The sequence below is a fragment of the Rhipicephalus microplus genome, chromosome 5, assembly GCF_043290135.1.
Source record: "Rhipicephalus microplus isolate Deutch F79 chromosome 5, USDA_Rmic, whole genome shotgun sequence".
NCBI lineage: Eukaryota > Metazoa > Arthropoda > Arachnida > Ixodida > Ixodidae > Rhipicephalus > Rhipicephalus microplus.
In genome coordinates, this window is record NC_134704.1 from 49,070,655 (window position 1) to 49,083,511 (window position 12,857).

The window sequence follows — 12,857 nt, forward strand, 5'->3', positions numbered from 1 at the left end:
GAATAACCTCAAAAACGAAGGGGAACTCCCCCCCCCCTCGCGCGCCTTATTTTTACACCCGGAAAAACAATTCTGACCCTGCAAACGTGCAATTTGCCCTATAGCAGAGCAGGAAAATACAGAAGTTCACAGGCAAACATATTCTCGGACACGCAAAGAATACACAGATAATGCCGGAAGTTTGAAGCCCTTCCCCAATCACAAAATTCGGAAAGAGGGGAGGGGGTTATCGAGAAAAAATGAAAAAATTGGGGTTTTCAAAGACTTTCAACAAATGCGCCACCCCCCATCCCCTGCAAACAATACCTGTCTACGGGCCTGACCCCTCCCATCTCACTGACATGCTTTGGCCGCAACTTTAGCCGCATTTGCGGTCAAAGCATGTCAGTAAGCAAGTACCAACTAGGCTAACAATGAGTATTCCTCCCACCTCCGCCCTCTAACTTTCCTTGGTGTACGCCAATTATAGCTTACGATGAGTGTTTCGTTCATCTTATTATTAATAAAGTTGTTACCAAATGAAAACGTTCTTTAAATTTAATTTTCAACTTCTATCTTCTAACTCTGTCTGATTCGCCTTCTGCGGCCTCGGGCGGTTTCCATATATATACCAGGAAGCTATCGACGCCTGTATGCCACCTGCTGCGCGCTCCTTAAACGGCAACAGCTTTCTTTCTCAGCGGCGATGACGTGTCGCTGTCAAAGTTCACGGCAGCGCGCGCACGCACTTCGTGGAGGCTTGCCGACGACGCCGGCTGACGCTAAAGAGCGCCTAAACTCCGCGACAACGCCTCTCTTCTACTTTCCCGCCCAGCGGAGCGAATATGCGAGTTGGCGACATTGTCTTCCGCCCGTCGTCGCCTGCGTGACGCGGCGGAAAACAAGCGCTTCAAGCTACCCGCGCCACTGCTCGCTGATAGACTGTGTGTGTGTCGCACGCGGGAAAGCCGTCCCTCATTCGGGGGTTTCTGTTTCTACTTCTTCTGCTTGTTATTTTCTTCTTCTTTGCTTTTCCTCTTGCTTCTGATGACGATGCTGATGCCTCTAACACGACTCATACCCACTCAGCGAGATTGGCCAAGAATTCATTGTAAAAATTTTTTACTCTTCAAGTATTAGGCGTTGATAACAAAAAGGAAAGACAAAAACGTACTTTAAAACAGAAAGAGTGCAATAATTGTTTTTTTTTGTTGTTACCATTCTAATGAGATAGTATAGCTTGTATTTTTAATAGGTTTCTTTTCTTCTTCCTCTTAGTTTTCTATTCTTTTGATTAACCTCCCTGCCTTTCTTTCAGTTTATTATCTCCTTTTTCTTGTCACCCTCTCTCTTCTTCTTTGTCTTCTCTTTGTTGTTCTTCATCTTTTTCTACATCTCCTTCTTCTTCTTGTACTTGATCGCTACAGTTTGCAATATGCTACAATGTTTATAGCTACATGTTCTGGCGTACGCGACCACGGACAAGGAGCGCTTACAAAATTATTTCGTCGGATTAACTCGACTAATCCGCCATTTTCGACATCATGTATAACAGTGAACACAAAAGCGCATATTTAGGCTCACAGATGTATTACTTTTGGCTCACTGACATCACCAGTTGAAGAAACGAACGCTCTGACACTCTTTTACGTTTGAAACGCTCGAAATGGTTTCATAATCATAGGATTTAAAATTGAAACCACCATTGGCCGCCGCTGATTGGATAAATGTCGTACGCAAGACAAACACTTTGACCTTACAATGTGCCTCTAGTCGATAGTGGCAATACCTGAACTCACCATCGTCATGTTTATTATTCACACCCCAAGATAGTCACAGCTTTGGGGACCTCCATATTCAATGCAGTGAAAGAAAAAGTCAAAATTTTTATTTTTTTATTTTATCGGTACCTCGCAAAAAACGCGCCCCAAAATCGGTCGATGATCATATGCTTTCCAGACGCCGTTTTCATAACGCCTTCGCGTCGTCTTCTTCATTCAGGCGTGTTCTTTCTCCTCGTTAGCTTCCTCCGCATCCTTTCTCTCCGTTACTTCCCTCATTCGTCGTCCGCTTGTTTCTTCTTTTAAAACAGAGTCCGGGGAGAAAAGCCTTTCTTTCCACGACGCGTCGGTCGTTAGCACCGCTCCGTCACCACTGCCGCCAAGCGCGTCGACGAGAACGCACAGCTGCAAGCGCGTCGACTTGAAACGGCAACCGTTGTTTGCACCTTGTTTCCGAAGTTAGTCGTTCGCAAGCGCTGGCAAACACTGTCACTGTTCTCAAACGGCGGTGATGTCGTTTTGTCCGCTTTTCTTGTTTCCCGCTTGGAGAGCCTCATGCTGCAGCTTGCACCGTGGCGAAGCCCTCGCGCGGAGCTAAGAAGCTTCGCTCGGAGGGGTTGAAGCGGAATCACTCGCTCTCTCTGTCTCGCTTTCTAACTATTTGTCTGCGTGCTAAAGAGTGCGAACGACTACTGCTTGTACCTTTGTTGTTTCAACGCTAAAGGACCATAGTGGAAATTGGGAGCGTTGGCGCTAAAAGCGCGCGCCACGTGTTTTTAGCGCAGCGAAAGGGGCGACGTAATGAAGTTGTCGCTCGCAATGCCCACTTCGAACCTGCCTCGTCCCATTTCTCTCTCCCTACATCAATCTCCTCTCGCTTTCTTGCACTCCTCGTACAGATCAGCGAGTGACGTAACGTGTCCCGGCGTCAGGCGTCTTGAAGAGTTTCGACATCGAATCGCGAAATCGACTTCGACGCCTTGCGATTCCTGTTTGCCAAGCTCGGATCTTTTCATTTCAATGTTCTTTCCCAAGGGCGCCTTGGCTTCGAATGAAAGTATCCGCAAGTTGTTAGAACCCTGTTTGTGCGGGCAAAAACTTCAAAGAGGAAAGTTTATAGCACTCGAGTTAGGGACTGCATAGGGTCTTGCGCTAATTTCCGGCAGCTTGAATTAGAAACGGCACTTGAGGTCAAATGGGGGAACACACCAGCAAAGTTCCTTTGAACTTCATCTACAAGCCCCTTCTCACCCCTTTCCCTCCTCTTGTGTACACTTGTTTTGTTCGATGTGATCAGGTTTCTATTTTGACACGGCCTCGAGTGTTACCGAACAGGACAGAATGTTAACATGTGGAGATAAAACCTATTTTTTGTTCATGCAATTTGTAGTCTTTCTTTCTTTCTTTCTTTCTTTCTTTCTTTCTTTCTTTCGTTTTCGTTTCTTTCTTTTATTTCTTTCTTTCTTTTCTTTTCTTTTTTTTTCTAGACACCCTTGAAGCTATTCAATGGTGAAGTACTATGTTGCCTGTGGTATGTTTGCAAATATTTCAGTAGAAATAAGTACGCGCCATGGTGGTCTAGTGGCTAAGGCACTTGGATGTTGACCCGCAGCTCCCGGGATCAACGTTAAAGAACCACAGGTGGTCGAAATTTCCGGAGCCCTTCACTGTATACGACGTCCCTCATAATCATGGTAGTACTGGGACGTTAAACACCAATAATCATTATTAGTAGGAATAGGTTTACTATCGTAGTCGATCAAGTTAGTTCAGTCAAATCAGGCTTTATTGGCCTCTGTTCCTTCATGACATCAACATCCGAATCTGTGTAATTACCCTGTAAATACCATAAATGGAACTCGTGCTCAAGTGGCAGGGGCGCAACCAGAAATAGAAATGCGCCCGTTGTGCCACACCATGGGTACGCCCCTGGCTCCAGGCGGTATAGTTAACGCCTAAGAGGGGACGGAAGGGGGATTAAAGAGAGAGGTGTCGAGTGGTATTGTAATAGGATGGGTAAAAAGGACAAGAAAAATGTTTAATCAGTGTTTGAGATGTTAAAGAATCGTTTTGACTCTTCGTCGCACTTACACGAGAGTGCTATGGATAGCCATCTTGCAAATGTCACAGTAAAGCAATTGAAAATCTTTTCACCGGACTCGAAACGATGCAATGGACATTTCTGCGTGCTTACACGAAAAGCCAGTACTCAAAAAGAAAGTTGCTTCTCGTTTCGCCATCACATTCTACAGTGTTCTGTGCAGTTTGTTTGTCGAATGTGACTTGATGATGTATACCAAAAATGATCTTGTTCTTAACCTTCCTCAAAAACGTCGTTGCACTGTTATTCCATCAGACATATTTCACTCGACCTCAACACTGTAGACGAGGCTACTGCTGAAACCCCGCCGCGGTGGTGTCGTGGCTAAGGTACTCGCCTACTGACCTGCAGGTCACGGGATCGAATCCCGGCTGCGACGGCTGCATTTTCGACGGAGGCGAAAAATTTGTAGGCCCATATGCGCAGATTCGGGTGCACGTTAAAGAATCCCAGGTGATCGAAATTTCCGTAGTCCTCCACTATGGCGTTGCTCATATTCATATGGTGGCTATGGGACGTTAAACTTCACATATAAATCAAATCAAGGCTACTGTTAAAATTGGTCTTCCTCTTTGCAATCTAACCGATCCAGTCGGTGTATAGCGCAGCTCCACTCACCAGAAATAACGTTGATCGTGTTTCTATTGGCTTCATGCTGTAGTAGAATGACTTCGGTATTCACTTGAAGTCGGTGTACTGTGTTTAAAGTGGGCCTTGTGATGCCCTTGCTCTCTATCATTATTTTATTGTTTTTATGTCACACTCAATAAAGTCCGGGTTCAGATTCGATCGAATGTCGGATACTATACTTAATGGGGTCAGGTGGACGCGTAGGTACGCAAAGAGAGGGGGTAGCCATAAGACAACCTCTCATATTCGTGTTTGCTTTTCCTCAAACGCGGTTCCTACCGAGTATACCTTCAGATGGCGGCGGCGCCATGCAGCGCACGAGCCGACCTCCGCATATACCCGGTGTTTACCTATGCTACGTATACTTGTATCTCGAGAACAATGCAATGAACCCTTCTATTTATTCTCTCTCCCACTTTTTCTCTCTCCCACTTTTCTCCCTCCCCTTATACCTCGCTGCAGGAATCTGTCCGAGCAGAAAGAAGAGAAGGAAGGAATACGGAGTGGGCCCATCCGAGCCGGCGGTGGCGAAGTGCCGTTTCGGTAAGTGCGTACGCGGGCAGACTATTCATGCATCGAACAACACACGAGCGGCTGTCCACGCGACTGCGGCGCGTGTGTTTTTTTCTCTACCGCGGGAGGCACCTTGACCCGAATTTCGAGAGTGGTTCGCGTAGCGGGAGGCTCACCTCCCCCTCACCCCCCACCCCCAACGTCCCGCCGCCGCCGTTGTCCGCTCGCAGTATTTCCGAGTGCTCCACCGCGGTGGCGAAGATGACGGCCACGCCAGGCGCCGCCACTGTTTCTCGTAGCGGGATGCGATGCCGCGCGCCACGGTTGATGACGATGGTCGTGTTTCGCAGCTGACCGCGGTCGGTAGGCAGGTAGGACGCTGGTCGCGCTTGATTGCACCCTTGCGCGATGACGGCAGTGAGGCCCTCCAGAGGGACTGGCCATTATTATTGTTTTTTCGCCGTATTTGAGCCGCGTATCCGCTTTGCTTTTTCCTCTTTCTTATTTTCGATGTGCGCGCTTGATCGAACTGACCTTTCGGGAAGAATGTGTCGCTATCGATGTCGAAAGACTCGAGTCACGCGGGGGCCTGTGCGTGAAGAGACCTAAATTGATGTTTGTATTATATTGGAGATTGATGGATCCGCCTTTGAAGAGTAGCTGGTCGTTTTTACCTCTCCAGGGCTGCGACATTAGGCATCATATATAGCCGGCCCGTGTTGCGTCAGTCATGTACGTATACATGCAAACTCGGCCTGATTCGTGTTTTGTTTCTAGCAATTTTCCCGTCGTTGTTCTTGATACGTTGCACGATACTGTTCTGTTCTGTTCTGTTCTGTTCTGTTTTAACTGTTTTGCTGTGGAGAGGTTGAGGAGCCTATTGCCTCGGCTACTCCATATCACAGAGTTCTGCAGCGAAAAATAAAATAATAATACAGAATACGTTCTTTATATACTGTTGTTGTTGGATACTGTTCTTTATATACGTTTAAGTGTGCATGCAGCCATGGCACGCGTACACCGCAGGTACACTCTGTCAGATTCGACGTAAAGTGTGGTATATAGTAGGGAAACTGGACTTTGCTGTTCATCTGGTTTCCATATTATACTTAGCAGTTTATACGACACTTGACTTCGACACTACACGATCATGCAGGCAGTTAGTTCTATATGATTGGTTAAGGAGATCATCGCATTGTCAGTAGTGTTTAATAAAGGTTCAGAAGGGTAGTGTGTGAAGTAGGTGAAGTAGTGCCTGTAGGCTATACCACTCACACAAAAACTGAAAAGTTGTTACGTCCCCTCCTCCCCCTTCTCCTTTTTTTGTTCTATATGATTCGTTTGAACGCTGTTCACATGCCGTTCTTTAACTAGGCCTTTCACACCTCTTCGTCTTTCCACACGCACACTATCACAGCACTGTGCATTGCTCTAATCTATAACTTCACTGCCTCCTCCATGTCGGAGTTTTCGCGTCAGGCTTGAAGCACCCACCTCATACACGTGCTGACGCCGAAATAAACGCCGGAAGTCGCGGCATATACGGCACCAACTTTGTCCTCAAGAGAGAGCGAAAGCGGGCCGAGAGCCTTCTCATAAGTCTGACACATCCTGCAAGGTCACACGTCTCGCCTTAATCGTCATCTTATCATGTACACACACACGCGCGCAGTGGCCAACGCTGTGCGCGGCTCGAGAAGAAACACAATGGCAGTCGGCTGGTGTGCCTCAGAAGCGCGGCATCGGTCCCGCATGCAGAAAACGTCGGAAAGCATCCTAATAGCTCGACTGCGTGCCGTGCATGCGTCAGCTCGAACGACGCTTTGCGTCCTTCTATTTTTCTTCCGAAGGGAGAGACGATCAGCAAGCTGGCGTCGATGAAAGAAAACTACATGGGCGTAGAAAATGAATGGTGGCACGGACGCTGCGATTCTCATTATGTATGCACCATTAGGTTACACAAATATCTCCACTGTGCACGTGGCCTCAGTGTGCATGTAGCTATATGGATGATCTTGCCTTTCGGTCGACTCTACTGTCTAATATGCGTGCGCTGCTTTACAACTTCCCGTGCGGCCTTTTTCGTGTGTACGCGGTTTATACATTGCGCCGAGGCTGTTAGATACACTCCTTTATTTCCACAACCCCGCGCTGCGTGATGTATGCGTGATGACTCGAGTATTTTGGGGGGAGGGGGTCACGTGACTCACGCCGTCAAGGGTAGCTAGCTATAAGCGGCCCTCCGCTTACGCGACGTACAGAGGTGATTGAATTCGGCGAAATAAATGTGACAGTGGAGCGTTCACTGTATACCGTTGCGTGCCGTCTCGCTTTGTAAGTCATGACGCCGTTAACACCTAATGACGTCACTTCTTTGTGTGTGTTCGTTTGCTCGCCTTTCATGAGCTTTTTATCGTTCTTTTTCGGCGTTTTTTGGCCCTCAGCAACGGCAGGAAATGAAGTAGAGACGAGCCGGTCGAAGGGTTCTGAATGCGTGCTACATGACCCGCGCTTGGAATTTTGGAGCCCCGGCTTTAGCACTGAGCGCAACCTCCACTGATCAGAAGAGTCCCGCGTCATTAATTAGAGCTCTGCCGAGTGAAATATGAGATGGGTTTCTATAGCGCAACGTATTTAATTTCCGTTCTACCATGGGTGACAGCAGCTCTGTCCGCTATAGATTAGTGCACCTAGGCTTTAAGGCTGTTAATCCGAGCGGCTTTATGTGAAATGACATGTCGGCTTCTGAAGGAGCGCGCAGCGTGAACGTTTCATAAGTAGACTTCTGAGCTTAAATAATAGGAGAGAAGGCAACATAATAGAGATAAATGTATGCAGATTTAGGTATTTCTATATATTTTTATATGCGTATATATACGCACAAGATAGATAGATAGATAGATAGATAGATAGATAGATAGATAGATAGATAGATAGATAGATAGATAGATAGATAGATAGATAGATAGATAGATAGATAGATAGATAGATAGATAGATAGATAGACAGACAGACAGACAGACAGACAGACAGACAGACAGACAGACAGACAGACAGACAGACAGATAGACAGATAGATAGATAGATAGATAGATAGATAGATAGATAGATAGATAGATAGATAGATAGATAGATAGATAGATAGATAGAAAAATGCAAACGAACAAAAGGACTGACAGACACTTTTCTTTGTTGTTTTTCTGAGACGTTTTGCCTATTATAGCCCTCCGTAGCAGCAATCATGCTCAGGTTCACACAGAAATAGACGTATTCTCTTTTGTTCGAATGCAGTCTTCTAAGCCCAAAAGCTGTACTGTCACGTCATTTTTCTGAACCGTCGCTTCTTTCTACTCAGGCGAAACGAAGGCGAATTGCCTAATTGTGGGACCATATATACGTATATATATATGCGTTTAGCAGAACATGTCTCATTGACGCTCTTGTTGTACATCACACATCAACGGCGTTCGTCGCCCTACAACATTTACCGTACACGTGCTTAACGTGCCGCTGCAACTCTATACGTGGCGGATGCTTTGTGTATTATTATTATTATTATTATTATTATTATTATTATTATTATTATTATTATTATTATTATTATTATTATTATTATTATTATTATTATTATTATTATTATTATGTTCATAGATGCTTGGATATACTCCCGCTATTGCGCTTTGTGTCATCTAGGCAATAGAGTATCATTGCTTTAATATAATTGAAAAGGCGTGACATACTCTCTACCCCTTTTTGACGTAAAAATGAAGACTTTGGCGCCCATGTACAGTTCTACCCGTGTACTTTTCCCGCATGTCATGAAAAGGCAACGTAGCTCGTCTTATTAGTTTTGCACAGACCGTACTTATGCTCTTTCTTTTTCTACCACCTTCTCCTGCGCTCGTAGCCCGGCTGAAAGACACCAAAAATAGTTATATAAGGAAGAAGAGAAATTGACTATGCTTGTTTCTTTCAGTAAACGTTGTTTGAGCTGAGTTATTAAGAAATGACATTTAAAACATCGACATGTCGAACTTGTTCGAATATGCAATGTGCAAGAACCTGCAGACATCGAGGTTCGAACGCCCTAAAGCGATCGGTAAGGAGAAAAAAAAAACCGGATGTGACATCAAACACAACACTCTAGCCTCCAATAGTTGAAATCTCGCAAAAGCAATCAAGAATTCGGTTTAGTGAAAAAAAGTTACACCTCTATAACACTAGAATCTGTTCCTACATTCGCACCTAAGTTGATTATTGAATGAAATGGTTAATCAATTGAAAAGATTATCTATGCACACAAACACACGCTTTGTGTGTATATACGACGATGTGACATCATTCTCCATTCTCTGAAGCGTTGGTTTTTAAGTCATTCATGGCAGATTGTTATAACTTAAAACCCCTAACCATGAGCGGAATTAGAACCACGAGAGGAATATATATATATATATATATATATATATATATATATATATATATATATATATATATATATATATATATATATATATATATATATATATATATATATATATAAAGTCTCGCATAATGCTAATTTGCATCTACTCTAAGCAGCAAGAATACTGAAAGCATGAAAAAAATTCGATTAATTACAACGTAGCGTTTACAGCGACTTTCGTGTGTGTGTAGACATTGCACCTTCAGAATTCCAAATCGATGCCAGCAACGTCGATTTGGCGGTATTTTACTGCGATATGGAATAAAAGAGCGGTGTGCATGAATGAACAGGCTCGTGAAAAGGTCATCGTCTGCGCTTTGCCTGACAGCTAGGTGTGCGCTCACACAAAATTGTGACGAGTGTAGACGTTGTCATGACAACGACTCAAAAGGGCCGCCCCTTTTGGATCATTCCACTTTGACTATACGCATAATAAATGAGACCCTATTCATTTGTCACGACAACGAAAAGATTTTACCTTTCGTTTTCTCTTCGATAAGAAAAAACAAAGAAATGATCGACAGACCATTGCTTGAACGCCGTAGTCACTGCGGGCTGCCTCAGGCCTGGTGGACACACAAATAAATGTTGCGTCTAGCTCTTGATGTCAGTGAACACTTTTGCTGATGGATATTTTTTTGTCATCGTTTTCAGGACTTAGCGTCTCGTCACGATCCAAGCTGAAACATGTATTTAAAAAAATATGAAGTGTCGTCTCTTAAGGGCACGCCTCGAAGAAATGACAATTTGGCGGATTCACTGGGACATTGATTCATTCATGATTTGATTAATCAATCAGTTTATTATTATTATCAATCAATCAGTTTATTATCGTGTCATAAAAGCATGTTACAGAGAATAAAATATACAGACGAGGGTCCCAAAGTACACGACTGCAACGGGACCCTATAGTTGCAGTCGTGTATTAGTTAAGTTATTCATTTGTTTGAATGAATGAAGTTATAGATGATTGAATAAACGATTGATCGGTCGATCAATCGGCTGATGGGATTGGTTGACTGGCTGCTCAATTGATTAGAATAAATGAATGAGTGAATTAATCAAAGAAATTATTCACTAATTCAAAATTGAAAAAGTACAGCAGATCCCACGTACCATGGGAGCCAACGTTATGCGAAGCATGCGGAGGGAAGGGCCCCGTGTTGTAATTTGTTTATTGAGTGATATATCATGAAATGACGCTAAATATGTGTACAAATATTGCTCGCACAGGTACATGTTGAATATTTGTTTATATAACCAGTTTATTGCACTTGCGCAACTATGCCAACAGGAACATGAGTATTAGCAACAACGGAAGCGCGATAAGCTTATATATAGCGCTGGGGTTTGCGAGGATGGTAGCCCCGGACACTGCTATACATAAATCAACTTCAGGGCATGACACTTAACTACAATCAACGATAATCAGACGTGAGGGCTGTATCATAGGAGTACACATGCAATGTTTATTGAATTGGATAGCCAGCGATGCAACCACAATTGAGGTTTCACGATTATTAGGGTATATATTTCAAAAGTATTTCTTAAACCTGGCGTTGCTCTGTGGTAGAATGCCTGATTGCCACACAGAGTGTCGGGGTTCGATTCCTGTTGGGCTAGTAAGAAACTATGTGGTATCTTAATAGCCCATGCTGATGGAAACCGATTGCGTTTCCGTTCCCATAGGTAGAATAGCTCCAGATTTGCCTCTAGTGTGCTAGTATGAAACTCTGTGGTATCTTATTAGCCCATGCTGACGGAAGATCATTGCGTTGCAGCTCCCATAGATACTATAGCTCCATATCAGCCTCTAGTGCGCTAGTATGAAACTCTGTGGTCTCTTAATAGCCCATGCTGACGGAAGTCCAATGCGTCGCAGCTTCCTTAGACATATCGCGCTAGATTTGCCTCTAAACACTGGCATGAATCTTTGTGCTCTATATTAGCCCACGCACTTTACCGACTGGTTTGTGCGCGTCAGCTGTAGCATACGCCGCGCTGCACGGTACATTCGTTTGGGAAAGAAGGTATGTTTAGGGAAAGAAAAAAGATAGACGATGCTTCTGACGCTGACAAATGGAAAAATCTCGCCGTTTGCGGCAGCAAAGCGAGTGAGCTGCTCGTACACACACTCCACTGTTCAGCTGGCGCGCGGCTTGCACCGCCAACTCCTTTCTCCGGCGACTTTGGTTGCCCTGGGAGGGAAACGGAAGTGAAATAAAATAATACGCGCTAGAGCGAGTGAGCAACAACACACACTCACTGTTCTGAGCTGCGCAGCCGAGAGGAATGTGGTTATTATGCAGAATTGCCATTTGTCGTCGACTCGCGTCTCGCGGCATTGCTCTGGTATTTATGTTTGTTTGTTTTTTGGCCCTTTGTTCTCACTGTCACGTTTGTAGGCGCTTCGTGCAGTGTGGTCGAAGCTGTGCCTGTCCAATCAAGTGGCTCGCTGGCTTACGAGCTCTATATGCGTGGCGCTACTAATGCTACTGAGCGCAACAAAGTCGTGTGTTTGATTCCCCATCTTGGCGGTAGTAGGATAAGAAAAAAAGTATATAAAGAAAGTGAATCTGCCAGATTTGTCGCAGCGTGAGAAGCATTCAATGGAGGGAAACGGCGTCATTCTATCAGTATACTATCATCATAGCATCATCATACTGCTATTCTTCATGACACGAGAAATGAAAGTGGCCGTTGTGATGAACTATATTTTACGTGGAAATCACTCGTTATCCTCAAGTTTGTTCATCACATCCAATCTCAACACAAGGAACGCAACCAATATAACTTTCAACCAACCAGTTACTCGGAACACGTACGTCTAACGACTGTTCGAGTTTCATGGCGCCGGAATGTGGAACGAAGTCTTGCTTTGAAGTAAAAATGGCTAATCATTTCACGCCTGCTGTAAAAAAATTATACCTCTAAAATAATGTGATTTTCTTTAATTTACTTTTCATGTATTTCGTACTGTGCTACATTACAATTTTTACATTTTGAAGTTATTTTAGAGTGCACTATTCGCTTTTATTTGATGCTGAGTTTATGTATATTGCCACGTTATTCAGACTTTGTGCCTGAGAAATAGATGTCCACATGATGTTGTAGCTCCTATATGTATATTGGCTATGAGCCTGCACTTGCAATTGGCTACTGGCCTAACAGTTCTTTGTACAACATATGGTATGAATGAAAAATGTGTGAAAATGAATTGAATTGAAATCATCAACATCAGCAATGTAGGACAAAAGCCAATACCATAAATTCTTTTTTTCGCCTTTTATTTCCGTCGTTGCTGTTTACAACAGGGGCCTTGCGAATGTCGTGGGTTGAAGTCCTGGTTTCGGCGGCCACATATCCACAGCGGTGACATGTTAGGGGCCCG

The 12,857-nt window shown here is 44.3% G+C and overlaps 1 protein-coding gene across 1 annotated transcript in view; it reads left to right on the plus strand.

Annotated features, from left to right (window-relative positions):
* LOC142817484 (uncharacterized) overlaps positions 1 to 12,857 on the plus strand; it is a 200,934-nt gene that overhangs the window by 106,312 nt on the left and 81,765 nt on the right. Inside the window, exon 3 of the mRNA XM_075894499.1 lies at positions 4,954 to 5,034. Within this exon, the coding sequence (XP_075750614.1) occupies positions 4,954 to 5,034 (81 nt within the window). The remainder of the gene's footprint in view (positions 1 to 4,953; positions 5,035 to 12,857) is intronic.